This window comes from Callorhinus ursinus, unplaced genomic scaffold (genome assembly GCF_003265705.2).
Source record: "Callorhinus ursinus isolate GAN/ISIS: 27379988/994484 unplaced genomic scaffold, GSC_fseal_2.0 scaffold27, whole genome shotgun sequence".
NCBI classification, from domain to species: domain Eukaryota; kingdom Metazoa; phylum Chordata; class Mammalia; order Carnivora; family Otariidae; genus Callorhinus; species Callorhinus ursinus.
In genome coordinates, this window is record NW_027397089.1 from 17103085 (window position 1) to 17129213 (window position 26129).

The 26129-nt window shown below is 38.5% G+C and overlaps 1 protein-coding gene across 2 annotated transcripts; it reads right to left on the bottom strand.

The window, feature by feature from the left end:
- Positions 1 to 2479: 2479 nt before the first annotated feature.
- MGST1 (microsomal glutathione S-transferase 1) lies at positions 2480 to 25910 on the bottom strand. Of its 2 annotated transcripts, XM_025879952.2 has the most exons (5): positions 25764 to 25858; positions 25575 to 25635; positions 18943 to 19090; positions 16445 to 16539; positions 2480 to 4318 (listed from the first exon to the last, which is right to left on the bottom strand). In XM_025879952.2, the coding sequence occupies exons 3-5, from the start codon at positions 19066 to 19068 to the stop codon at positions 4072 to 4074; spliced, it is 468 nt and encodes a 155-aa protein (XP_025735737.1). In that variant the 5' UTR covers positions 19069 to 19090; positions 25575 to 25635; positions 25764 to 25858; the 3' UTR covers positions 2480 to 4071. The 2 variants fall into 2 exon arrangements, with proteins under 2 accessions (XP_025735737.1, XP_025735736.1); XM_025879951.2 differs by lacking the exon at positions 25575 to 25635 and having other exon boundaries at positions 25764 to 25910.
- Between the last annotated feature and the right edge of the window lie 219 nt (positions 25911 to 26129).

A 26129-nucleotide genomic window follows, 5' to 3' on the forward strand; every position in this document is an offset into this window, starting at 1 on the left:
TCCAGGTCTCCTACTCCTCCGCCATCCTGCTGCGCACCCCCCCCCCGCACCATTCCTTTTTGATAATTAATCTCCTAGCTGAACCTAGCACAGGTATAAGTCATTAGCTTCTGGAACATGAAGACACAAGAGGTGGACTCTCAGTCAGAGGAGAGATAAGATAGCTAAGGAAACAAGGAAAAAGAAGGACATGAAGATACGTGTTGACTGTGTCTGAGCACTCACATTGATGAGGGACTTGCATCAGATCAGACTCGGTCTTCCTAACCCCACCTCCAAGGCTGTTCCAAGTGTGGAGATGAATGTGGGATGCTGTAGCCAATGGACTATGAGTATTCTTAATCCCATTCATGAGATCTCCTCTAATTTGAAGTGGAGGTATCAGATTATTTTAGTTTTATGCCATCGAATGTCTGATTCATCGAACCCTCTTTGGTCTAACCCATGCTCACCAAGTATGCTTTTTGGCCACACAAGCCTACCTGACGTGTGGAGAGCCCTGGGCCCCAGAGTAACTTTAGAACCTCTGGCAGTGCTCCTTCAGAGAAAATCAACAGAGCCTTTCTGATCATGATTTCAGCTTCCAAGTCACCTTGACCGCGGAGGCAGAATAGACTGACCCGTGGGATTCAGACCACCAGACCATGGGACGGTTACTAGCCCGAGTTTCGATGAATTCCCTGCCATTCTAATTCAATTGCAGTCTCATTTCTATTTTGGTTCTTATGACTCTACCTCTCAGGACCTAATGCCCCCTCTACCTGAAAGAATAAATCTCCGAGCCTTCAAAATAGGACTCATTCATTTGGCATTGATTAGATAAGGTTTCCTTAACCTTTTTTGAAGCCCCAAGGTCTTTGATATACATGAATCTCTTATGTCCCACCACCTTTCAACGTGCCCAACCCAAATAAGTACATCTTATAAATAGATGTCCCCACCTGCTAAGAAGTCTCTATGTAATATGATAAAACAATAGGGCTTGTGTCCTAATAATATAGATTCGATACACTTACACATTTGTGTGTACAGATGCTAGCTATGGAGATTTCCGTAAAGCCTGCCCTACCCTCCAGCCCCATCTGAGAGTCCCTGCACCCTCCCCAACAAAACTCCCTGGTTAGTACTGGTGACAGTGCTGGTACTTATGTGGGTGTGTGTGAGTGGGGTGTTTGTGAGTACGAGGTGCACTGGTGTGAATGTTTACATGCACGTCTGTGTGCGTGAATGAGAACACACATACAAAAATAAATAAAACATAATCCTCGCTTTCAGAATTCTAATTAAGTGGCAGAAACATGAAAATATCCATCATACCCCTCACAGGTAACAGTGTTTAGGTAAACTGAGCACTCTCTTTCCTGTGTCTGTCCGATCACAGGTTAAAGTTGCTCACTGCACAGACTTCACTCTAAAGACCAGGCTATCATGTGGTCAGGTGAGACTTGATGCAGGAGAAACTAGACCAGTGAATATTCTACCCGTTCATCCACCTCTTGCCATTAAAACAATTCCATTAATAAATCCCCCAACATCTACAGCTTCTCTTGTAAGGGAAAATACAGTTAGAAACCATTTAAAATTATCTTTACAACTATTATTCAAACTTGAGAATTGAAGTAGGTTATCTCTGGGTGTTTTCAGTTTTTCTTAAGTGTGTTCTGCACATAACACATAGTTCTTATGGCTCTGAGAATATAAAACGTAAATGTCCTTTTTTGTCCTGATAATTGTTTAGTAATGGGTATCAAATATTAGTAGCTGACCTATCCTAACCATTAGGATAGCAGCCACAGTCCACTCTGCTTCTACTCTGAGAAGCATTACCAGGGAAGTAGAAATTTTAAGAAAACAGTGAGAAAAATGACCATGGTTAAACAGAGATCGCACACGAAGCTAGGAAAAACTCAAGTAACTGAATCTTTATGACTGATAGATTACTCAAATAATTTTACACATGGAGGACACTTTATTGTTTAGAAAGTACTTTTTTTTATATGTTTCACACACATAGATCACTGCACCTTCAAAAAAAAATCTCACAAGAAGTTTGAGGAAACTACAGCTCAGACAAGGTAAATAGATTGTTCAAATCCAAAGAGCAGTGTGTGTGTGTCTGTATTTATTCAGGTAAGTCCAATCCTTGAATTTTGGGCTTTTTACTTCTAAGCTCATGGGCTTTTCCATTAATTATACCACAAGCTTTTCTGAAGCCAAGACCCATGATAGGCAAAGCTGTTTTTAATGTTAGAAAAAATAAAATAAAATAAAATAAAAAAGAGAGAGAAATTTGTACAGAATTCTCTGTAGTCCAAAAGGTTCTGTTTGTTGACTTTAGAGTTGCTCAAATTATGAGACTTAAAATATTACACAATGATTTTCTCTTGTGTGGTAAATCTAAATGAACAATTATGAGCCACTAAAGGCATTTTTTAAGAAATATGTATTTAAAATTAAGAATAATCAAGAGATAGCCAAATAAATAATTAATATAAATTTAATAGCAAGTACAAGAAAAATATTGAAATTTTAAAAGTTCATCCTTCATTATGAGGATTTAAACACATATAATTCCATTTAAGACAAAAAAATCTCAATCTGTGTGGATTTATGTGTTTATAGGTTTGTATACTTATATATTCTATCAATTTTTATATTTATATATTAATATTTTTATGTAGAAACCAAACTGAGTATCATTAGATTCCAAATCCATTGGGTGAAATTTTATAGGAAAACAGAATTTGCAGTGTCAATTTGTCCCCACATATGATTACAAAAATAAAGATGTCTTTACAAAGGACAAGTCTGGTTGATACTGTCTTATTAAGTTGATCAAATTTAATATCACCGATAATGGGACAAACCGACATCATATGCTTATTGATATGTTGTCATGTGAAAGACACATCACCAAAAATGTTTAACCTGAATCTAAGAACAAGAAAATAATAGACAAAATAAAGCCAGATTAAGGTTCATTCTGTAAAACAATCAGCATATACTCCTCAAAATATGTTGATGCTATTAAAACCAGAAAAAAAAAATGAAAGAACTCTTCCATTTTATTGAAAACTAAATAGAAATGATAACAAAATGCTTGCATGGTCCTCATTTGATTCATGGATCAAAAGTATAGCAGTTATAGGGGCGCCTGTGTGGCGAAGTCGGCTGGGCGACCGGCTCTTGGTTTCAGCTCAGATCCTGATCTGAGGGTTGAGGGATCGAACCCCATGTCGAGCTCCATGCTCAGGGCAGAGTATGCTTGAGATTCTCTTTCCCTCTGCTCCGCCCACTCATGTTCTCTCTCTCTCTCTCTCTCCCTCTAAATAAATAAATGAATCTTTTAAAAAAATATAGCAGTTATAAAGGACATTATTAGGAAAATTCAGGAAATTTAAGTATGAATTATATATATAATATTATTATATTGTTAAGTTTCTTGTGTGTGATAATGTTATTTTGAGATTGTCTTATTCAAGGAGATCCATGTTGAAGTATTTAGAAGTGAAATATCATGATATCTGCAATTTACTTTCAAATTAATCTGACAAAACATTTAGTGATAGAGCAAAAGCAAATGTGCAAAAATGTTAACAATTGGTAAATCTAGATGAAAGATAAATAAAGGTTCATTGTATTACCTTTCCACTTTTTTGTAGGTTTAAAACTTTTGAAAATATAAGTTGGGAAAAATTAAACCAAATAAAACTATTCTTTAAATTCTTTATTTCATATGTCTGATTCAGCCATATTGCAATATAGGTTTATCACACATGCATTCACCTTTTTTGTAGATTTCAAATATTAAATGTTGAATGAATGTTACAAATTATAATCAGAATATACAACAAGGCACTTAAGGAAGTATTAAAAAGATTTAAGAATTATGTGAAATTTCGAGTACAGATATAGAACAAGAATAAATGATACTGGTGATGTTAACATTCAGACTGTTTGCCCCATCTTAATTTCTCTGCTCCCCTCCCACTTAGAATCTAAAAAAGCATTCATTATAAATTGGAGGTACAGAATTCTTAGAAAATAAGTGGATGAGTTGTATGATTATCTTTACAAGTACAATTGGCTTTTCAGCAACCTGTAAGCCATTGAAAAAGTAACTCCATATCCAACAAAGAAAGCCAATGCCCGATTTGGCTGGGGAAGGGGTGTCAAATACGCAATCGTGTGGTAGATCCGTGCTCCAACAAAGAGTCTGAAGTGCAGGATGGCCGTAGAGAGATCTGGACCACTCAAGGAATACAGAAGGCCAATACCAAGAAATGGCACAATATTTTCAAGGTCATTCAGGTGAGCTCTGTAGGAAAAAATGATTAGCAAAACACTGATTTCAAAATCCATAGAAATCCATTCATTTTTCCCTTTCTTCTAAAACTAAATATAATGTTAGTGGATCTTAAAAATGCAGATTTATTATTTTTTTAAAGATTTTTATTTATTTGACACAGAGAGACACAGCGAGAGAGGGAACACAAGCAGGGGGAGTGGAAGAGGGAGAAGCAGGCTCCCCGCTGAGCAGGGAGCCTGATGCAGGGCTCGATCCCAGGACCCTGGGATCTTGACCTGAGCCGAAGGCAGACGCTTAACAACTGAGCCACCCAGGTGCCCCAGATTTATTATTTTTTTTTTCAAATTGCCTTGTTTCTTTAACCATTTGGCTTTTATTTAAAATGTCTTATTATTTTTGGTTCTATCTTTAGCATATTTCAACATATAACAAAGAAGACACTTTTCACTTTCAAGAACATCAAAATTGCATCTGTGCCATAAAACTCACTTCAGTTTTGTAGATGGGAAATATTTTTTCTTCTGAGGTTCATACAATAGCAATTCAAGAGTGTTCTTAAAACTCTTCTTTCCAAAAGAAAGAACTTTTGGTTATAATCTTTCATAAGACTCCTCCCTCACTTCTGCCAGTCTACAGAATGGTTACTCAGACAATCCTTGCCCATTCACCACAACTACTTGGTTACCAACAATTAATTTAACAATTCAATAACAAGAATCTTATGCTCTCAACTTCAAATAACAGAATACATAAGTAGCCTTTCAAATATGGGTAAAATTTTAGCCAATCTATCCTCAAATTACAAGAAGAATTAGCTAACCGAGGGAGCAAAGTACAAAGAATACACAAAAATTATAGATCATAGAAAGATATGTTTCCTAAATTTTATCTTTATACCATAGCTAGAAGATTTCCCCCAGTTCATGGCACCTTGGGTTTCTCTGGCTAGGATTGTGAACAGAAGGCCCGTTTATTATTGACTTGATTTTTTTTTAAGTGCTCAATTTTAAAGTCTATCGTCCCTGTTTAAGTAGCCAGATTTAAAACTGCTTTAGAATCTAGACTAGAAATTGAGATTTTTGAGAGAGCTTATCAGCTATTGATAGGTATTTTAAAACAAAAAAAAAATTAGTTTTATGTCACTTTCTTTTCTTCTACATAGGTTCCTGACAAAGATGGTGACAACATAAAGGCTTGGAGAAGGTGACAGTCACCTAGATAAGTAATGGTTTTGAAAGATTTCAATAAAGAATGACCTGTTTCTAAGTAAAAGCAAAAAACAGAAAGATAGGAGTGTTCCCGTCCCCTCTCCATCATGGAACGGGCTACCGAGAGCAAGGTACGCAAGAAGGGACGGGAACGCTATTTCCTACTAAGGAAGGGTCCAGTTCACCAATTACATCAAGGCTATTTGTTTTGGTCTTTTGAATTCTCCTGCCAGACTACAGATGCAACTTCACTTCCAGTCTTGGCCATGTGAGTTTTCTCCCTCACAACTTTCTAAAAGAACAGACATTTTAAAGTTGGGCAAGAAGTTTTAAAAGGGAGACCCCATAGAAAACAGTGTCTACTTCCAAGCCTACTTAAGCAATTGGCAAATAGAATGCAGTTTTAAAACAGAGAAGAAAGTCAAGGGCAGTAAGAAGTAATGTGGTTCACTGGGGGCTGAGGGAAGGAAGGTCGGAGGAGGGCTTCTTTTGACTTTACTAGCCCCTCATTTTTTTCTGGCCTCCCTCTATCTTATTTCTCCTCTTCAACTCTCTTTCCCTGTCCTCAGTCCTCCAAATGATCTTAGAAATAACACTGCTCATCGTCCTAGGAAGGCCTGTTTTCAACAGACCCTCATCTTCAATGCTAATTCATGACATACTCAATGCTAATTCACGCCATCTTTTTAGACCCTGGCCAGGGCATTCGGTTTCCCAGCTTTCCCAGTGAGTACCTGCTATAGTTCAGTATCACCTGTCCGCTGGAACCCTTTCTCTGCTCAAAGGACAGAGTTCATCTTATAGGAGCAGCTTCTTTCATCTTCATGTCCTTTCTAGACTGCTTTCAAAATCTATTAGCAGGGGCTAATTTCAGTTTTCACAACCACTTTCTATCTGGGTCTATCCCCTTCCCCCCGTGATGATTCCTGTTCCCATTTTCGTTTCTTCTTTAGACAGGTGCCCCTTGGTATAGGCTTGCTCTGTGGCTGACATTCCCGCCAACCCTTCTCTGTGCTCATGATGCTCCAGTCACACCTCCCTGCCTCATATCAGAACCACCTGGATTTCAGTGTCATCCACCTGACCTGGACCAGTGTTGCTACACATCTTTGAGAATTGTCTGGGGGTGGCCAAGTACAAAAGGAGCCTCATACCAGACTTCCAGACTCCCTTATCTCAGCCAAAGCTCTTCACGCTCAACATAGAGCAGTGTGCCCAAATTCCCACAAAGAAATTGTTCCAAATTGCCATGATCTCTCGCCTCTTCCTCTTCTCAAATCCTAGTATCCTTCAAGCCCTTCCTTCATGCAATATTCCTAGATATTTTAAGAACTTATACCTTGTCCCCCACAACTTAACATCTAATAAGAGGCTGCTTTATATCATTCTCTAATTACTACATGTGTGTTGGTCTTATTTTCAAGGGAAAAGTTATAAACCCCTCAAGGGCAGGAAAGTTCTTTTATAGTACCCTAATACAAGAAATGACAGTAATGTACACACAATGATTTCTCAGTGAATGCTTTATTCAGGCACTGGGGCCAGAAGGGAAGCCATCTAGTTCAACTCCCAGCCCAAGGCTCAGTCCCTTGACAGAATCCCCAGTGAGTGTCACCTATATTCCATTAAACACTCAGTAAAAAGGTATTATTTGCCTTTGAAGGTAGTGTATTCTAAACGTCTCTCCTTGCCCTTATATACCAAACCCAAGCCTTCCTTCTTTTCCTTTTGAATGATTCTCTTTATTTCTCCAGCTGCCCTGATTACTTTGCAACTTTCTTTTCATCTTGTTGTACTGAATGGATATATGGTCTCATATTCTTTCTAGAACATGGCGAGATGGTATTAAATAAATACATATGTAAAATGTTTTCTAATCTCTGATTTTTGTCTGTCCAAAATGCAAGTCACTTACTTTAAGCCACTTATCTTGATATTTCCACATATATTACTTTATGTTTTTACTTATTTGCCCCATATGTGTATGTATTAATTTTCTCCATATTGCATATCTGAAAGCATCCCTGTCACTTCATTTGTAACCCCATTCAGTTCCTGCCATTGGGATATACTGATAGAAATAGCTTTATATGTGGAAGTCATGGGGAAAAAAATCCAGGTTAAAAATCAAATGAGGAGATTATGGAAACTCTTTATCTGAAAAGTATCTCCAAAAGCGAACTGTTACTACAAACTTTTTGATGGTGTCGATAAGGTCTCAAAAAATACAACTGGAAACTGGACACCTTGTTTTTCTTGGAGACTCTTCTGTTGCCACACTGAAAAGGCAGTGTCTGATCACCAGGGGGCGCTGTGCACACAGTCGCTGCACCTCTTCTAGGACACGGATTCCTTTCAGAAAGAACTAAGGTAAATTGTTCACAACCTGACTAGCTTCAATAACGGCTTTCTCCTCTAGAAGTACAGTCAGTCCTATGGGCATGGGGGCGGGGCGGGGGGTTGGGATGGGAGGGGAGAATGGGGAAAAATCTAAAATCTCAAAATTAAAATATCTTTTGTTAAGCTTTCACACATGACACTTGGATGTTCCCTTCAAACTTACTAATGCTATTGCGCATTGAACTGTTATCACTTTCAAGTCCTGGGCAATGTTATGAGTATAGGGTCGTGATCAGCATCATGTATGTGATTATCTGCTCTAGAAGGGATGTACAAAAAGGTAAAGACAAAAGTTTTAAACTGCTTAATGTCTCTTTGGTGGTTTTGGCAACTCCACAAAGCTGTACTCACCTTTTCTACTGTTTATTCTTTTTCATCATAACACTTACAATTTTCTGATACTGTTTGAAATTTTCACATTCTTTGTCCTGAAACCATTTTAGATCCACATTCTTGGAATCGTCCATTTTTAAGACTGGTTGATTTACTCGTAAGACCATTAATTTAACAAATATATAACTAAGTGAAGCAGAAGTTAACATTTTATTAAAACTACCTAGCACAGACTTCCTCTTAGGAGAAAAACATTCTTGTTTAATAAACTGGGGTTAAATTTTTTGCATAATTTTGGTACTAGAAGAGCAGAAGAGTATATGAAGCCAAGGAAGAACCTGCAAAATGGTGTAATGGTGGGCATTATTTGAGGGGAAGAAGGTACAGTGCAACTTCCCCAGGGACAGGATGCTGAAGGACACTGTCAAAGCTGTCTAACATACAACTTGAAATGTTTGCGTTGCCATAATGTAAACACCTCAATTTCATCAAGTCTCTTTTATCCACATTTTTTAAGTTGGTTTGTTGAGAGTTGAGGAAAGAGCCAAGTTTACATCAGCTTAACAAAATGTAGACTATGGAAACATGCACACGTGTAGAAACCCAGACTGAGAGTGAATCTTGAGATCATATACCAGAGGGAATCTGCAGGAATCTGCCGAAATCTTGGGAGGGGCTTCAGACTCTCACAGGGAATCAAGAAAAGTGATAATGCAAATATGATCTAGATCCTAGAGGGTTTAGAAACTCCAGCTGGTTCCCAAATTACAGAAATAAAATTTTTTTATTTCAGTATCCAGTTCACCTATTCATACTCACCAAATTGAAACAGTGCATCAAATATACTCATGATGTTTCCTATCTTAACTATTCACCACAAAACAAAGTATCTGTATGTTTAAGTATGGCTATGAAAACACTTCACTGTTTCTTTAATTTTATATAATTTTACTTATTCCTTGAAATGTGCTTAAAATTGAACCATGTTTGGATGAGCGTTAGACAATACTAAGTGAGAAGACGGTATATAATTTGATGTTTCCGATGTTAGAGAAAGGTAACTAATAGATTGGTAATAGACTCCCAATACAAAAAATTCTGTGGGGGAAGCGGGTTATCCAAGATGGTGACATAGGAGGCTCCTGAACTCCATTCCTCCCACAGCCACCTCAAATGTACAGCTACACACAAAGTAATTACCTCTGAAAGAAATCCAGAAACCAGCTAAGTGACTCCAACACATTGAGCAAATATCCACATTGAAATGGGTAGGAAAGGCTGAGACACAATCTTGCCACAAACCCCACGCCCAGCATAGTGCCATACAGTTGAGAGGGAACTCCCAACTCCAAGCTTCTTTCTCAGGAACAATCGGTTTGGACCCCCACATTTAGTGCCCAAACATTTATGACTCTCACCAAAGGATGGGACCTCAAAATATCTAGCTCTGAAAATCAATGAGGATTGCATTCCCAAGACCCAGAAGACTTACAGCAAACAGAAGAGAAATTGTTAAGGGAAGCCCAAGACTTGCTGTGTGTCAGCACAGAGGGAGCAGGCAAAATTGTCCATCTCTCAGTCTTTTCCTGAAAGGGATCCAACTGCATACTTTGAAATCTACTGCCTAAGTGTCAGTATGCATGCATCTAGGGTTGGGCTTTGATCCTTCCTAGAAACCAGGGAAGCCAGCAGACATCTCCCCCACCTTCTCCCTCTAGCTTGATCCCAGTCACCAGAATCTCTCTGGAAGGAGCTCATATACCTGTATGCACTCCAGTTTTTATGGCTGCAGCCCTAGGGCTGGGTCTCCGGATCACCTGGCCTTGATAGCTAATAGCACTACCACTCATGAGTCCTATAAAAATACAGTAAACAAAGAATCATTCTCAACAAGCCCAGGCAGTCACTGCAACTATCCCTCCCCATGGCTATATCTAGGTCCAGCACAGAGGGAGCAGACAAAAATGTCCAAATCCAGGATCTCCCTAGAAGGGGCTTAACTACATACTTTTCCCACTGCTACCTGAGCATCCAGCTTTCAATCAGCCTACATCTAGATCTTGACTGTGTTCCTCCCTTTAGAACATGTGACAAGTCTTGGCACACCCAGAACAATTGGGAGCCAGTAAAAACAAAGAAGGCAGCTTGGAGAATCACAAACATCTGAGAGACAACCAGAGGCTCAGGCCAGGATACCTGACAAGTTTCATCTCCTACATGAGACCACTCTGCCAAAACCTGGAGAAGTTTTTTTTTTATCTAATGCAGAGAAACCAATGCAGAGCCAAGGAAAATGAAAAAATAGGGGAATATGTTTCAAACCGAAGAACAAGATAAATTTACAGAAACAGATCTTGATGAAATAGAAATAAGTAACCTAATAGAGAGTTCAAAATAATGGCCAAAGATGCTCACCAAGGTCAGAAGAGAAATGCATGACCAAAGTCAGAATTTCAATAGCAATAGAAAATATAAAAAAAATTCAAAAAGAAATCACAGAGCAGAAGAACATAACTGAATTTAAAAATCCCATAGAGGGATTCAACACAGGCTAAATCAAGGAAAAGAAAGGATCAGCAAACTTGAAAACAGGGTGATGGAATTCATTTACCTGGAGGCACAAAAAGAAAAAACAAAGAGTAAATATAGTTTATGGAACTTATGGAATACCATCAAAAAGATGAATGTACATATTAGGCAGGTCCCAGAAGTAGAAGAGAGTGAAAAGAGGGCAGAAAGCCTAATCAAAAAAATAATGGCTAGGGGGGTGGGGGGATGGGTTAGCCTGGTGATGGGTATTGAGGAGGGCACGTTTTGCATGGTGCACTGGGTGTTATGAACAAACAATGAATCATGGAACACTGCATCAAAAACTAATGATGTAATATATGGTGATTAACATAACAATAAAAAAAATTAAAAAAAAAATAATGGCTAAAAACTTTCCTAACCCAGAGAAAGAAACAGACATCCAGATGTAGGAACTTCAGAAGTAACAAAAAATGAATCCACAGAGACCCACACTGAAACCCATTATAATTAAATTACCAAAAGTTAAAGATAGGAGAGAATCTTAAAAGCAGCAAGAGAAAAGTAGCTAGTTTCATATAAGGGAAGCCCCATAAGACTATCCGCATATTTTTTACCAGAAACTACAAGGCAGAAGAGAGTGGGATGATATATTCTAAGGTCTCAAAATAAATAAATAATAAAAAATTAAAAGTGCCAGCAGGAATCCTCCTCCACCTGACAAAGTTGTCCCTCAGAATTGAAGGAGAGAGAAAGAATTCTCCAAACAAAAGCTGAAAGTGTTCATCACCACTACAGCAGCTAGAAATGTTCAAGAATGTTCTTTAAGCTGAAACAGGACACTAATTAGTAAGAAGAAAACACATGAAAGTATAAAAGTCACCAGTAAAAGCAAGTATAATTAAATTCAAAATACACTAATGTAATGATGGTGGGTACATCGCATAACTCTAGTATAAAGACTAGAAGACAAAAGTAGCAAAAATAACTGTAACAAAAGACACAGAATGATGGAATGGATTAAAAAAACAAGATCCAACTATTTCTATCTATAAAAGACTCACTTCAGCTTTAAGGATACAGGTACTGAAAGTGAAGGGATGGAAAAAGATATTCCATGGAAATGGAACAGAAAAGAAAGCAGGAAAGCCATACTTAACATGGGACAAAACAGACTTCAAGCTAAAGACTGTAACAAAAGACAAAGAAAGCCATTATATAATGGTGAAGGAGGTCAATTCATCAGATGATATAACATTAGTAAATACTTATGCACCTAATATAGGAGCACCTAAATATATAAAGCAAATATTAACAGATCTAAAGGGAGAAGTAACAATACAATAATAATAGTAAGGGACTTCAATACCTCACTTTCAATAACAGATAGATTATCCAGACAAAAAATCAATACGAAAATATTGGACTTAAACTATACATTAGCTTAGATGAACCCAAAACACACCGTCCAACAGCAACAATACACATTCTTCTCAAATATACATTGAATATTCTCCAGGACAGATCATATGTTAGGCCAAAAACAAGCCTTAATAAATTTAAGAAGTTTGAAGTTATATCAAGCATCTGTTTCAACCATAACAGTATGAAACTTGAAATCAATTACAAGAAGAAAACTGAAAAATTCACATATATGTGGAGATTAAACAACATACTACTAAACAACAAATGGATTAAAGAAGAAATCAAGAGAAATTTTAAAAAATATATCTTGAGACAAATGAAGATAGAAACAGAAAATACCAAAACTTATGGGATAAAGCAAAAGCAGTTCTAAGAGGGAAGTTTATAGTGATAGATACCTACATTAAGAAAAAGAACGATATCATATAAACAATCTAACTTTAACCCTCAAGAAACTAGAAAAAGGAAAACAAATTAAAACCAGAGTTAGAAAAAGGAGGGAAATAACAAAGATTATAGAGCAAATAAATGAAGTATAACCTAAAGAGAAATAGAAAAGACCAAAGAAATGAAGAACTGTATTTTTGAAAAGATAAAATAAGATAAATCCTTAGACTTACCAAGAAGAAAAAAAAGGAAGGATTCAAATAAATAAAATAATTAGAATTGAAAGTTGAGACATTCCAACTGATACCACAGAAATATGAAGGAGACCAGTATGAACAATTACCAACAAATTGGACAACCTGGAAGAAATAGACAAATTCCTAGAAACATACAACCTACCAAGACTGAATCATGAAGAAATAGAAAATCTGAGCAGATCAATTACTAATAATGAGATTGAATCAGTAATCAAAAACCTCCCAGTGAAGAAATCCAGGGCCATATAGCTTCACTGGTGAATTCTACCAATCATTTAAAGAAGAATTAATACCAATTCTTCTCAAATTCTTCCAAAAAAGTAGAAGAGAATAGAACACTTCTAAACTCATTTTATCAGGCCAGCACTACTCTGATACTAAAGCTAGATAAGGACACTACAAGAAAAGAAAATCACAGGTCAATATCCTGATGAACACAGATATGAAAATCCTCAACAAAATATTAGCAAACCAAATTCAACAGTTTAATTAAAAGGACTTAAAGAATCATACACTGTTATCAAATGAGATGTAAGTATGGTTCAACATCTGTAAATCAATACCACATTAACAAAAAGAAGGACAAAAATAGTATAATCATTTCAATAGATATCAAAAAAGCATTTGACAAAATTCAAAATTCCTTCGTGACAAAAACTCTCAATAAATTAGATATAGAGGGAATGTACTTCAACACAGTGAAGGCCATACAGGACAATCCCACAGCTAACAACATACATCATACATCATGAAAAGCTGAAAATGTTTCCTGTAAGATCAGGAATAAGATAAGGATGCCCACTCTCACCACTTTTGTTCAGCATAGTTTGGAAGTCTTAGCCAGAACAATTAATCAAGAGCAAGAAATAAAAATCATCCAAGTGTAAAGAAAGAAGTAAAATTATCTTTATTTGCAGATGACATATTATATCAGAAACCCTAATTCCACTAAACAACTGTTAGAACTAATAAATGAACTCAGAGAAGTTGTAGGATATGAAATCAGTACACAAAAATCAGTTGCATTTTTTACATTAAAAATGAACTACCAGAAAGAGAGATTAAGAATTCAATTTACAATAGCATCAAAAAGAATAAAATACTGAAGAGTAAATTTAACCAAGGAGGTGGAAGATCTATAATTGAAAACTACAGGACACTGATGAAAAAAACTGAAGACACAAGTAAATGGAAAGATACCCTGTGTTCACAAATTGGAAGAATTAATATTGTTAAAATGTCCATACTATCCAAAGTGAACTACAGATTCATTGCACCCCCCTCTCAAAATCCCAATGATATTTTTTTAGAGAAATAGAAAAAACAACCTTAAAGTTTGTATGAAACCACAAAAGACCCTGAATAATCCAAAGCAAATCTGAGAAAGAAGAATAAGGCTGGAGGTATCACACTTCCCGATTTCTAACTGTATTACGAAGCTATAGTAATCAAGGCAGTATGATACTGGCATAAAAGCAGACACATAGATCAATGAAACAGAAATAGAAAACCCAGAAATAAACCCATGTACTTATAGTCAATTAATTTTTTACAGAAGAACCAATAATATGCAATAGAAAAGGCTAGTCTCTTCAATAAACTGTGTTGGGAAAACTGGATTTCCACATGCAAAAGAATGAAACCTAACCCTATTTTATACTATACACAAAAATTAACTCAAAATAAATTAAAGACTTGAACATAAGATCTGAAACCATAAGATTCCTGGAAGAAAACATAGAAGGTAAGCTCCCTGACATTGGCTTTGGCAATGATTTTTTTTGGATTTGACACCAAAATCAAAGACGACAAAAGCAAAAATAAACACATGGGTCTATATCAAACCAAAAAGCCTCTGCTCAGCAAAGGAAACCATCACTAAAATGGAAAAACAATCTACGGAGGAAATATTTGCAAGCCACATATCTGATAGTGTAGGTGGTTAATATCCAAAATAGACAAGGAACTTAATATAGCTCCATAACAATAATAATAATAATAACTCAATTAACAAATAAGCAAGGACCTGAGTAGTCACTTTTGTCCAAAGAAGACATCCAAAACCACTGATTTTGATTCAAAATCATCCAAAAATCAATGGTTTTGATTAGCCTCCCCTCTCTCAGGATGGTTATTGTGAAAAGGACAAGAGATAATAAATGCTGGCTGGCAAAGAAGTGGAAAAAAGGAACCCTGTTGGTAGGAATGTAAACTCGTATAGCCACTATGGAAAACAGTTTGGAGGGTCCTCAAAAAATTAAAAATAGAACTACCAGAGGATCCAGCAATTCCACTTCTGGGTATATATCCAAAAAAAAAAGAAAAGAAAAGAAAAGAAAAGAAAAGAAAAAGAAAAAGAAACCATTATTCCAAAGAGATATCTGCACTCCCATGTTCACTGCAGCATTATTCACAATAGCCAAGATCTAGAAACAACTTAAGTGTCCATCAACAGATGATTGGATAAAGGAAATGTGGTATATACGTGCAACGGAACATTATTCACCCTTAAAAAAGTTATGTACAGCAACATGGATGAACCTGAAGGGCACTATGCTGGGTAAAATAAAGCAGACGGAGAAAGACAAATGTTGTGTGGTATCACTTATATGTGGAATCTGAAAGACAGGGAAAAAAAAAGTCAAACTCACAGAAACAGTAGAAAGGTGGTTGCCAGGGGCTGCGGGGGGAGGGGGGAAGATAAGGAGAGGCCGGTAAAACGGTACAAAATTTCAGTTATGAGATGAAGAAGGTCTGAAGATCTGAAGTGTAACATGGTGACTAATACAGTGTATTAATAACACTGTACTCTATAAATGAAATTTGCTAACAGATTAGAACTTAAATGTTCACTTAAAAAAACAAAGGGGCTGGTAAAGCTGGAGGTCATGGATGTGTTAATGAACTCGATGGGGATAAACATTTCACAACATATATGTGTATCAACTCATGATGCTCTGCACTTTATATGTCTTACAATTTTATTTGTTGACTACAGTTCAGTAGAGGTAAAAAAGAAAGTTTGCCATTTACGTGACTTTATGGCAAGGATTAAGAAGTATACCTTCAGAACTAGAATTCAGTTTGCTTTTTTAAAGCAGTGTATTAATTATATTATTAGGAAGCTGTGTGGATGGTATCTTGGCTTACTGCTTTTCATTGTTCATTGAATTCTCAGGACATTAAACATAATACCTATAAAGGAGAGAGAGAAAGGAGGGCAAGATTTCCCACGTTCATATTTTGAGTCTTATGCAAAAGTATCTTCAACGTTTCACACAAGCCGACATTCGCAGCTCTGGAGAAAGATGACAAAACTGCAAAAATCCACCATCCTCATTTTACCTTCTACCTGTAATCCTTTTTGAAAAATCCCTACAGAGAAAAAAGTCATTAACCCCAACGAAGTAGGAAATTGGCATGTGCAATTGCAGTGAGAGTTGGAGACTTCTAGATCCCTAATTTTCTATAATTATTATATGGACTAGTTAAGATCAGTGACTTTTCTCCCTTCTCATGATCCCCAACGTCCTCACTGAACTCCTTGACCAAAATTCTTTGATCAAGTAAATAATTTCAGGAGACAGTGGGTTTACCTCCGTACACGTTCCACTCTGTCATCTGTCCGAAGATACTTCTTGGCATTTTCTCCTTTGCCAAAGCCAGGACAGTCTTCTGGGTTGGCAAAAACCTATTCCAAATTCCAAGAAAAAAAGGTATTTCAAATGCCAAATAACATGGGAGTATTCTACCTGATAAGTTACTTGCATTTTAATGGAAGAAATACAGGCATCCAGGTTGGCCCTTATGAAAAGAAAATTTGGAGCTCAAACACGGGGAGGGATCTAGACTTTAAGCTTTTCCTAACAGTGCAAAGCATTTTTTAAAGAAAAGCATAAATAAGAACTTAAATAAAAACTAATGTATAAAAATAGTGAAAAGGAAGCAAAAATGGAAAAGAGAGCCTGATTCCAAGCCATCATTGACTATTATTATGGTGAACTGGCAGCTTTTTATAGTGATGTTGATGGAACTTCCCTCGCGTATTAACATTCCCAACTGGTTGGATCATATGAAAGTCTTTAATTTACTAACCATGGATGTTAGAGACCAGGCAAGAAGTGTAAGAGTGAGGGGCAGGAAGTGTATTTTGTACTTTGTCAGGATACGTGTATCTCTTTTCTTTGGCTGAATTAACAGATACTTTGGGTTGAATAATATAGTGAAACATAAGAAGTTGAACAGCATTCCTAAAAATACCAAGTACGTGTTCTAGGGCATATGTTCACTTATTCCTTCCTGCAAATTATTATGCTGTTTGATACGATCTCCCCATCCCTTGAAACCTGAAAAATGCATTTAAAAATATTTAAGTATGTTCCACTGTTTAATAATTTATAATAAAGATAAACATGAACTACAGAATTAGCCTAATTTAAGCTTAGAAATCCATAAATATTACACTTTTTTTCTAAATATGACATAAGCATTTATTTCAGATAAAGATGTTGAGGAGAACTGATGGGAAGGGACATGATACGCTATCAGCTCTTGAGATCAGCTCTGTCCATCTTGTTTCTAAATAAATGCTTGGCACATGCTAGATGTTCAATAAATATGTTTCAAATAAGTAAATAAATGTATTACAGTGGAAAGTGTGCATGGGATTTGAGTTTACAGCAATCCGAATTAGAATCTCAGCTTCACTCTTTATTGGTGTATAACCTTGGGTACACTGCTTAACCTGTCTGACTTTCATTCAGGTCCTCATCTATAAAATGGGGGGATTAATTCTCATTTCACATGATAATACTAACAATTGAATGATTTTGCACATACAAAGAGTATCACATGGCTCCTGGCACATATCACCGGCACTCCACAAATTTGAGTTCTTTTCTCCTTTTCTTGTAAGATGGGGTACATTTCTGCTATGCTTAGTACTACTCTGTTTCTAGAGGACACTGTGGACCCGGGGGTCAGAAGCCACTTTACAGCCTGCAGCTTTGACACCTGGACCCCTTGGAGACTTAAATATGTCTGTAGGTGCCCCCCCATTAAAATGCAAATATCCTTGGGAAGGAATTATACCTCAAGACAGTAAAAGGGAAATACCTTAAGGATGACAATAACCTCTAGATAAAAGCAAGTCTCTGAAGGACAAAAACTCAGGACAGGCACTAAGAGAGAAATAGGTGTGGGGGGGGGGCGCGTCAGTGGTTCAGTTGGTTAAGCATCTGACTTTTGATTTCGGCTCAGGTCTTGATCTCGGGGTAGTGAGATTGAGCCCCATGTTGGGATCTGCTCTGGGTGTGAGGCCTGCTTAAGATTCTCTCTCTTCCCTTCCTCCTCTGCTCTCTAAATAAATAAATAAACAAATAAATAAAAAAGACAGAGAGAAATAGGTGGTTTCCAGGAAGAAATTGCTGACTAGGGACAAGGACCACACCAGTGAAAATAGTTTAACTTTGTCAAGGTAGCTTTGTTCTACCCCCACTTACTGTGTTATAAACCCTGCTTGAGTATAGGATATAGTTTTCAAAATCTTTCTACTACCTTCCCCAAGTCTCCAGTTTAAGAAAAAATCATTCTTATGATGCTGGGCAGAAATAGCATCCACTTAAGAAGTCAGAACTACACAAAATTCAAATGCTTTGCCCCAGTCATAAAAGGCTCTACTGATAATAAGGACTTAATTCTATTCCCAAAGGTGTATCCTTGACCTGTAATAGAACTAAAAACACCAGCTAACTCTCTGGAAAATGACTATTTTCTAAACTCTAGCTGGCAAAATTAACTTCAAAATCATAGAGTTTTCTTGAAAACTTTGACACTCCAAGAATCTCATGTACTAAGTAGCATGACAAAAGGTAAAAGCCACAAGGAAAAAAAACACTTTACTAGCTTCCGGGAGAAAGTACCTGTTCCATAAATATGTCAGATGCATCTATACCAAATGATGGCATAATTCATTTGCAACATTAAACAATGTGCCATTGGGCTTTACCAAAAAAGTTTTTTAAAAAGTAAATTAAGAAAATTGTTTTCCAAAATGCCAACCCTTAAAGGAAATGATTGCCTCTAAATGTCTTACCTTTCTTGTCAATCTATAGAATGCAGTTGCAATACTCATAAACATCATTTTTGAAAGAATAATCGTTGTATAGGAAGCATAGGCCATGAATACTTCATTTTCCATTAGCTCAGTGAGGTCAACCATTTTTTCAATTTTGGTCTGGAATCTTAAAAAGAGTTTAGACAAGGGAGGAAAGGCAGACATAAATACCTCAAATAACCTTACAGTCACTTGGTGTACTTATATTGCAGCATTAACCATATTGTTCTTAAAAATATCTTGGGTTATTGCAGGAGAAATAATCTTTTCTAAAATTTCAAAATAAACAATATACTGTGGTTTTTTTTTTCTAGTTCTATAACATTAAGCTTGAAAGTATCAAACAAGCATGGAGTGAAAATGAAAATGTAAGGGTATGAGAAGCAAAAGTAAATGGGCAAAATGTGTAAAGATAGACTAAAATCCTATTTTTGCATCAAGATCAACCACAAGTTGGACACAAAAGACCAGAGTTCATGGATTGATCTCTTTAGAAACATTAAATTATGTACATAGTGGCACCATTAATGTTTGATTAGAAATGCCTAAGTTTGGAGAGCCTGGCTGGCTCAGTCATTAAGCGTCTGCCTTCGGCTCAGGTCATGATCTCAGGGTCCTGGGATCGAGCCCCACATCGGGCTCTCTGCTCAGTGGGGAGCCTGCTTCTCCTTCTCCCGCTCCCCCTGCTTGTTTTCCCTCTCTCGCTGTGTCTCTGTCAAATAAATAAATAAAATCTTTATTAAAAAAAGAAAGAAAGAAAGAAAGAAAGAAATGCCTAAGTTCTGGGGCTCCTGGGGGGGGCTCAGTCAGCTAAGCGTCTCACTCCTGATTTCAGCTCAGGTCATGTTCTCAGGGTCCTGACATCGAACCTCGAGTTGGACTGCGTTCAGTGTGAAGTCTGCTTGAGATTCTCTCTCTCCCTCTTCTTCTGTCCCTCCCCCCTGCTTCCACTCTCTCTCTCAAATACATAAAGTCTTAAAAAATAAAATAAAATAAGAAACACCTAAGCTCTAATATATGTCCTGCTTTAGAAAGCCAACTTATAGCTTTTTGTCATTTCAATAGTATTTAAGATTCCAGGCTACAAGATCTGAATTCCAGTCCCACCTTTTGGTTATTAACTTTGGTTGAGAGATTTGGCCTCTCTGAAACCAAATTCCTTCGTTTCTTTTTTTTTTAAAGATTTTATTTATTATTTATTTGACAGAGAGAGAGATAGTGAGAGCAGGAACACAAGCAGGGGGAGTGGGTGAGGGAGAACCAGGCTTCCCGCGGAGCAGGGAGACCGATGCGGGACTCGATCCCAGGACCCTGGGATCATGACCTGAGCCGAAGGCAGATGCTTAACGACTGAGCTACCCAGGCGCCCCCCAAATTCCTTCATTTCTAAGATGGGAATAGTAATAGTTCCTAACTTAGCGGTTTGTTGTCAGGATTTAATTGAGATAACATGTGGAATATACTTAGACTTAGCACAGCAACTGGCCCGTGAAGAACCCTCGATAGAGTTATTGTATCCTTATGATCATCATTATCACCATGATTATAGTCATCACTAATACCAACACAAGGAAACAAGGAGAAGCAGGTTAATGGAAACAAAATGCCGGGCAAATGCAAAGTAAGGAAGTGGCATTTACGGGACTCTTGTAGAGGGAATAAAGGAAGGAAGGTTAGCTTTACGTAACTCTTCACATGACTTCACCTTCCACTGAACGCCAACTGTCTGTCTGGAGTTGGAAATATAATTGGGAATGTACCCAGAAGGGAAGCTAAGGTATACTGGTGATACTCAAGTCAAAGTGGGTAGGGATTTCAGGTAAAGCTTAAAATTTAAATTCCCTACCTTACCTGGTAGCCATTCTTTTTAACATCCTCCTGTTCTGTTATTAGCTCTGCTGTCTGTTTCTTCTCTCTTTTCCACATAAACACACATCTTTTCTCACACCCAAGCTTCAACACTATTTAACCTGCTTAGCATGGAATTCAGTTTCTTGGACACAATGTCCATTCCTGCCTTTGAAACTCAACCCCTGTATGCAACCTTATCAGACTGACATCGATCAAATTCTGATCATTCTACTCATCTACCAATAACCTATAAATCTATATCTCTTTCTCTACTCTGTGACTGGCCATATAGCTGTCTACATATTGCTGTGAATGTGATATAAACAACACACATATACATATATGCTTAATTTTATAACGCCCAACTATGCCCTATACTTTATGTGTGTTACATAATCTTTGTAACTATTTTGGTATAGTCCTCATAACTATATGCATTTTACAGATGGAGAAAGTGTGAATCAGAGATGTTAAGCAGCCAAGCTAGGACACAAACCCACGTCTCTGACTTCATATCTATACACTAACTACACTTCACTGTCTCCTTCAAGAGACTGTAAAGTGCTTACTGCTGATTCAACTAACACTGACTGAATGCCTGCCTATGGCTGGGGCACCTCACATCTGTTACCTTGTTTCCTCTCCCAGTGATGCTACAGGGTAGGTACTATTACTCCCATTTTTCAGATGAAGAAACCAAAACTTCCGAAGTAACCCCTATTTTTTTCAAAGATTTTATTTGAGAGAGAGAGAGCACGAGCAGGGGGAGGAGCAAAGGGAGAAGCAGACTCCCCACCGAGCAGGGATCCCAATGTGGGACTCGATCCCTGGAGCTCAGGATCATGACGTGAGCGGAAGGCAGAAGCTTAACCAACTGGAGCCACCCAGGCGTCCCAGTAACTCCTATTTTGAAAGCTAGGCTGAATATGTGCTTCAGATTTAAGCAAACAGAAACTGTATGTTTCAGTGTAAAAAACAAAACCAAATGCATATGATACATTAATGCACCTCCACAAGTCAGCAGTCTTGAAAGCACAGAATGTGATATAAGCTCTCAGTGCAAGGTAATACTTTTAGTACCATTTAATGTATCTGCTCTTGTTCTGGTAGCGGGGGCGGCGGGGGTGGGGAGGAAGTCATGAATAAACTGCACTATCCTTCAAAGCTCATGTAAAGTAATTAGCTTAATAAGGGATCCTTAAGTCCTATGCCTCTGGACAGAGATCTGAAGAAACACAGCAGGAATGTTAATTAAAAAAAATTAAGAAAAGTTTATCAAGTTGGAACTGTTGTTATTTAACAATAATTTTACAACTAAACAGTTTCTGTAGGTCACTACAGATGTTTACAGAATGAAATGTATTTAGCAATGGAATATAAGTCCAGACAATGGTTTTCTTTTGGTGAAAACTGGTCTTGAAAAAGTAGAGAAAAAGTGGAAGCCTTCCAGAGCTGCTGGTGGGAAAAGAACACAAAGATGTCAGCAGTTGCAGGAAAACGGCAATGCGAGTTTTTTTTCTTCCAATGTGAATAACACATTGAAAGCGTACCTCACACCAAGAGTTTTTCCAACACCAAGAAGGTAGCTTAACTCCTGGAGTCTGTGGTTTGGGGAGATGGGCCAATGCTGAGCCTCTGACTTCAAATCCTAAAGGTCCGTGAACCACTTCTCAGAGACCAGTATCTTCCACTCCCAGCATACCGGAGGGCCAGGTGAGGAGAAGGTAAGACATTGAGAAACAGAAGTGATTTGGGGAAGGTATGTACTCTGGTGAGTGCTGTGTATTGTGTAAGACTGCTGAATCACAGACCTGTACTCCTAAAACAAATAATACATTATATGTTAATTAAAAAAAAAGAAAGAAAGAAAGAAAAGGAAGTGATTTACAGCACGGAATAAGATGGTGCTGGCCTAGACTTTTTTTCAAAGCTGATTTGTCAGGACATTGCCTTGAGCCTACATCATGGCTGGGCACTGCAGTCAATACAAAATTAATGGGGCACCTGGGTGGCTCAGTTGGTTAATAAGCATCTGCCTTCAGCTCAGGTCATGATCTCGGGGTCCTGGGACAAAGCCCCACTTCTCCCTCTCCTTCTGCCCCTTCCCTTCACTTGTGCTCTCTCACCCTCTCTCTCAAATAAGTAGATGAAATCTTAAAAAAAAAAAACCCCACAAAATTAGTGAATGCTTTTTACTAAGGGAGGTCACCAGGAGGGAGGAGAGCAGTGTAGTAGTGTTAATAATTAAGAGGGTAAATTGTTAAGTGTTTTGAGTATTCTAGGAACGAGGTATGAATAATCTAAGAAAAGACAAAACATGAAACTTGGTTATGAATTAGAGAGAATGAAATGTTACAATGATGAATTATATTTGTCCAGGGTATCATTCCCTTCATTGTCCATCACTGGTTGGCACAGCAGAGCATACCTCCATCTTTTTCACCAGATAGCTGGGCTCAGTCCCCTAAGGTGGAGGTGACACCTCTGAAGGGACAAAGAGCAAAGTGTGAAGCACACACTCTGGAGCTAGACTAGAGTCTGGGTAAATTCGGCTCTGCCACTTACTGGTTGTGGTTTAACTTCTCTGGGACCTACTTACCTTACCTGTATAATGAGGTTAATAATACTTCCTATCTCACAAGATTCTTGTATCAAATGAGCAAAGCCTAAAGATTAGAAAAGCACTGGGAACTGGTAAATATTATATAAGTATTTGGTAAATAAGTTCCTACTTTGGCACTGTTCTAGGCACTGAGGAGATCATTTGAGGGTTTTCGAAAAGCTTACCCATTATCTCACTTGATCTAGAAAATTCTAAGGTAGTCAGAGCAAGCAATATTTGTCTCCGCTTTTAACATGTAAGGAAGCTGGGGTGCCTGGGTGGCTCAGTTGGTTAAGCGACTGCCTTCGGCTCAGGTCATGATCCTGGAGTCCTGGGATGGAGTCCCGCATTGGGCTCCCCGCTCAGCAGGGAGTCTGCTTCTCCCTCTGACCCTCCCCCCCTTATGTGCTTTCTCTCTCTTTCTCTCATTCTCGCTCTCTCAAATGAATAAATAAATAAAATCTTTTTAAAAAAATAATAATAACATGTAAGGAAGCTGAAGTCTGAAGAGGTAGAGTGAGTAATGTGACCCAAATTCACAGTGGAGGGGTCAAGACTGGAACCCAGTTTTCTCAAGTGTTTAGCTCATGGTCTATCCAACATCAAGGCTAAGAATTCTAGACCACTCTGGTTTTCTGGGGCCCTTTTTCTGTCCAATCTCATATTCCTACCTTGCCCTCCTCACCCAAATACAGCACCTGCCCCTACTCTATCTATTACAGTTGAGTCTTTATCTCTCAACCGTGGAACATTCCTCTTCTCTTTACATGGGCTCTGGGCCAAAAAGGGCAAAGTTCTATTCTTATTTATGGTGGCCTTGCAACATCAATATTGTGAAACACACACAAAAATCTGGTCACACAACCCTCAGCCATGACTCTGCAATTTCATACCTTCTAAAACAAATGTAATGCTACCACAAGATTAAAAAAAGATAATTCAATGGCCTTGTTGCTGTTTATCAATTCTAGATTTTTTGAAAGGGACAAGGTGATTGCAGACTTGGCCTCCTACACTTTGGAGCCTGGGTCCTAGGGAGAAAATGCTGGGGACCCTGGGAGAATGTGAGGTAAGGCTGTTCTCAGGGGCCTCTGCTGATCTTTCCCAGCCTCACTGAGAAACTCCACTCTAAAACAAACCCTTAGAAAAAATTGTACTTTTCTGTCACCAAGAGCAATATTCAAATTGGGACTGATTTGCCACTTAAAAAAATGACCAAAGTCCCTACATAGTCCTCTTATTTGGGGAACAGCAAAGGACAGCAAACCCTATTACTATCTTAATTCCCAGTACAGTAAGCCCCCAGGGGGGATGCAAAAAGTGTGTGTAGTTTGGTATTCACGGGAAGCTAAGGCCCTGAAGAACTCTAGTCTTAAACGGCAAAAGTCGGAAAGGCTATAAGCTGGAGGATCTGGGGAATTTTCCATGTGCCCCTATAACAATGCTTAATTATAAGCCACTTGGCACTCTCTTGGAGAGAAAGCAGACAGAGGGCAAAGGAGAAAACAAAAGGGTGCCCAGAATACTAAGAGGCCTTGGGACTATTTCGAAGAAAGCAAGGAGATGGGAGATTTGCATGCACCTTCTCTCCGATGCCCCGGGCCCGCCATAACAGTAAGAGGCCTCACCTCCCAAATAAGGGTTTCCCATGGCTTCCTCCTCCAGACTGGGGGGCTGGCTATAATATCACAAAGTTTAATCTATGTCCTCCTGCACTTTGTTATTGTCGTTATATTATTATTACTAAACTTGCCAATGTTCCTCTTGCCTAGCAAAGTGAACCACGAGGAGCAAATCCTTCTTGTACTTCAGTAGGTGCAAAGGCCAATTTTCCCAGGGCCGCTGCAGGATTCCACACCCTTCGGTTGAACAGAAGTTGCCTAACTTGTAGCAACTTCATATATTACTACAATTTGCACACAGAGGGTAGAGCACACAGAGACTCCGGGGCTAGACTAGGGTCAGGGTGAATGCGACTCCGCCACTGACAGGTTGTGATTTAACGTCCCTGGGACCCCAGAGTTCCAGGGGGCCCATTCAAAGTGGACGCTCGCGTGGCTTGAGAATAAAAAGTGAGTAACTCACTACTTAAACATGAAAGGACTTAACTCTCTTAAGTTTCTTTCCTGGAGTTTGTCCTCGGGTAAAATTTACCTACCAGGGTACAGGGACTCAACTCCGTTTCAGAGGCGACGGATTGAAAAGCCAGAGCTTAGCCCCTACAGAGAACAAAGAAGTTTCACGCGGGAAAAGACTTTTCAAGCCCACCCCCTCCACCCACTTTGCTCCTTCCCGCCCACCGCCCTCGGAGCACCCATTCCTTGCGCGTCCCTTCCCGGGCACGTACGGTGAGTCCCAGTAAGAGTGCAGCGGCAGCGAAGCTGTCCCAGCCGGTGGCTCGCGGGGGCACTGCGGTGACTTTTACCGCTCGGGGAGGCGGGTCGCAGGCGCCGCGCCCACTCTGGCCAATTTCCAGTTAATTCTCTCTCCGGAGCTTCAAGCCCGACTCCCAGCCTCGCCAAGCACCTCCCCTAATTGGCCTGACTTTTTTTTTTTTTTTAGATTTTATTTATTTATTTGACAGAGAGAGACACAGCCAGAGCAGGAACACAAGCAGGGAGAGTGGGGGAGGGAGAGGCAGGCTTCCGGAGCAGGTAGCCTGATGGGGGGGCTCGATCCCAGGACCCCGGGGATCACGACCTGAGCCGAAGGC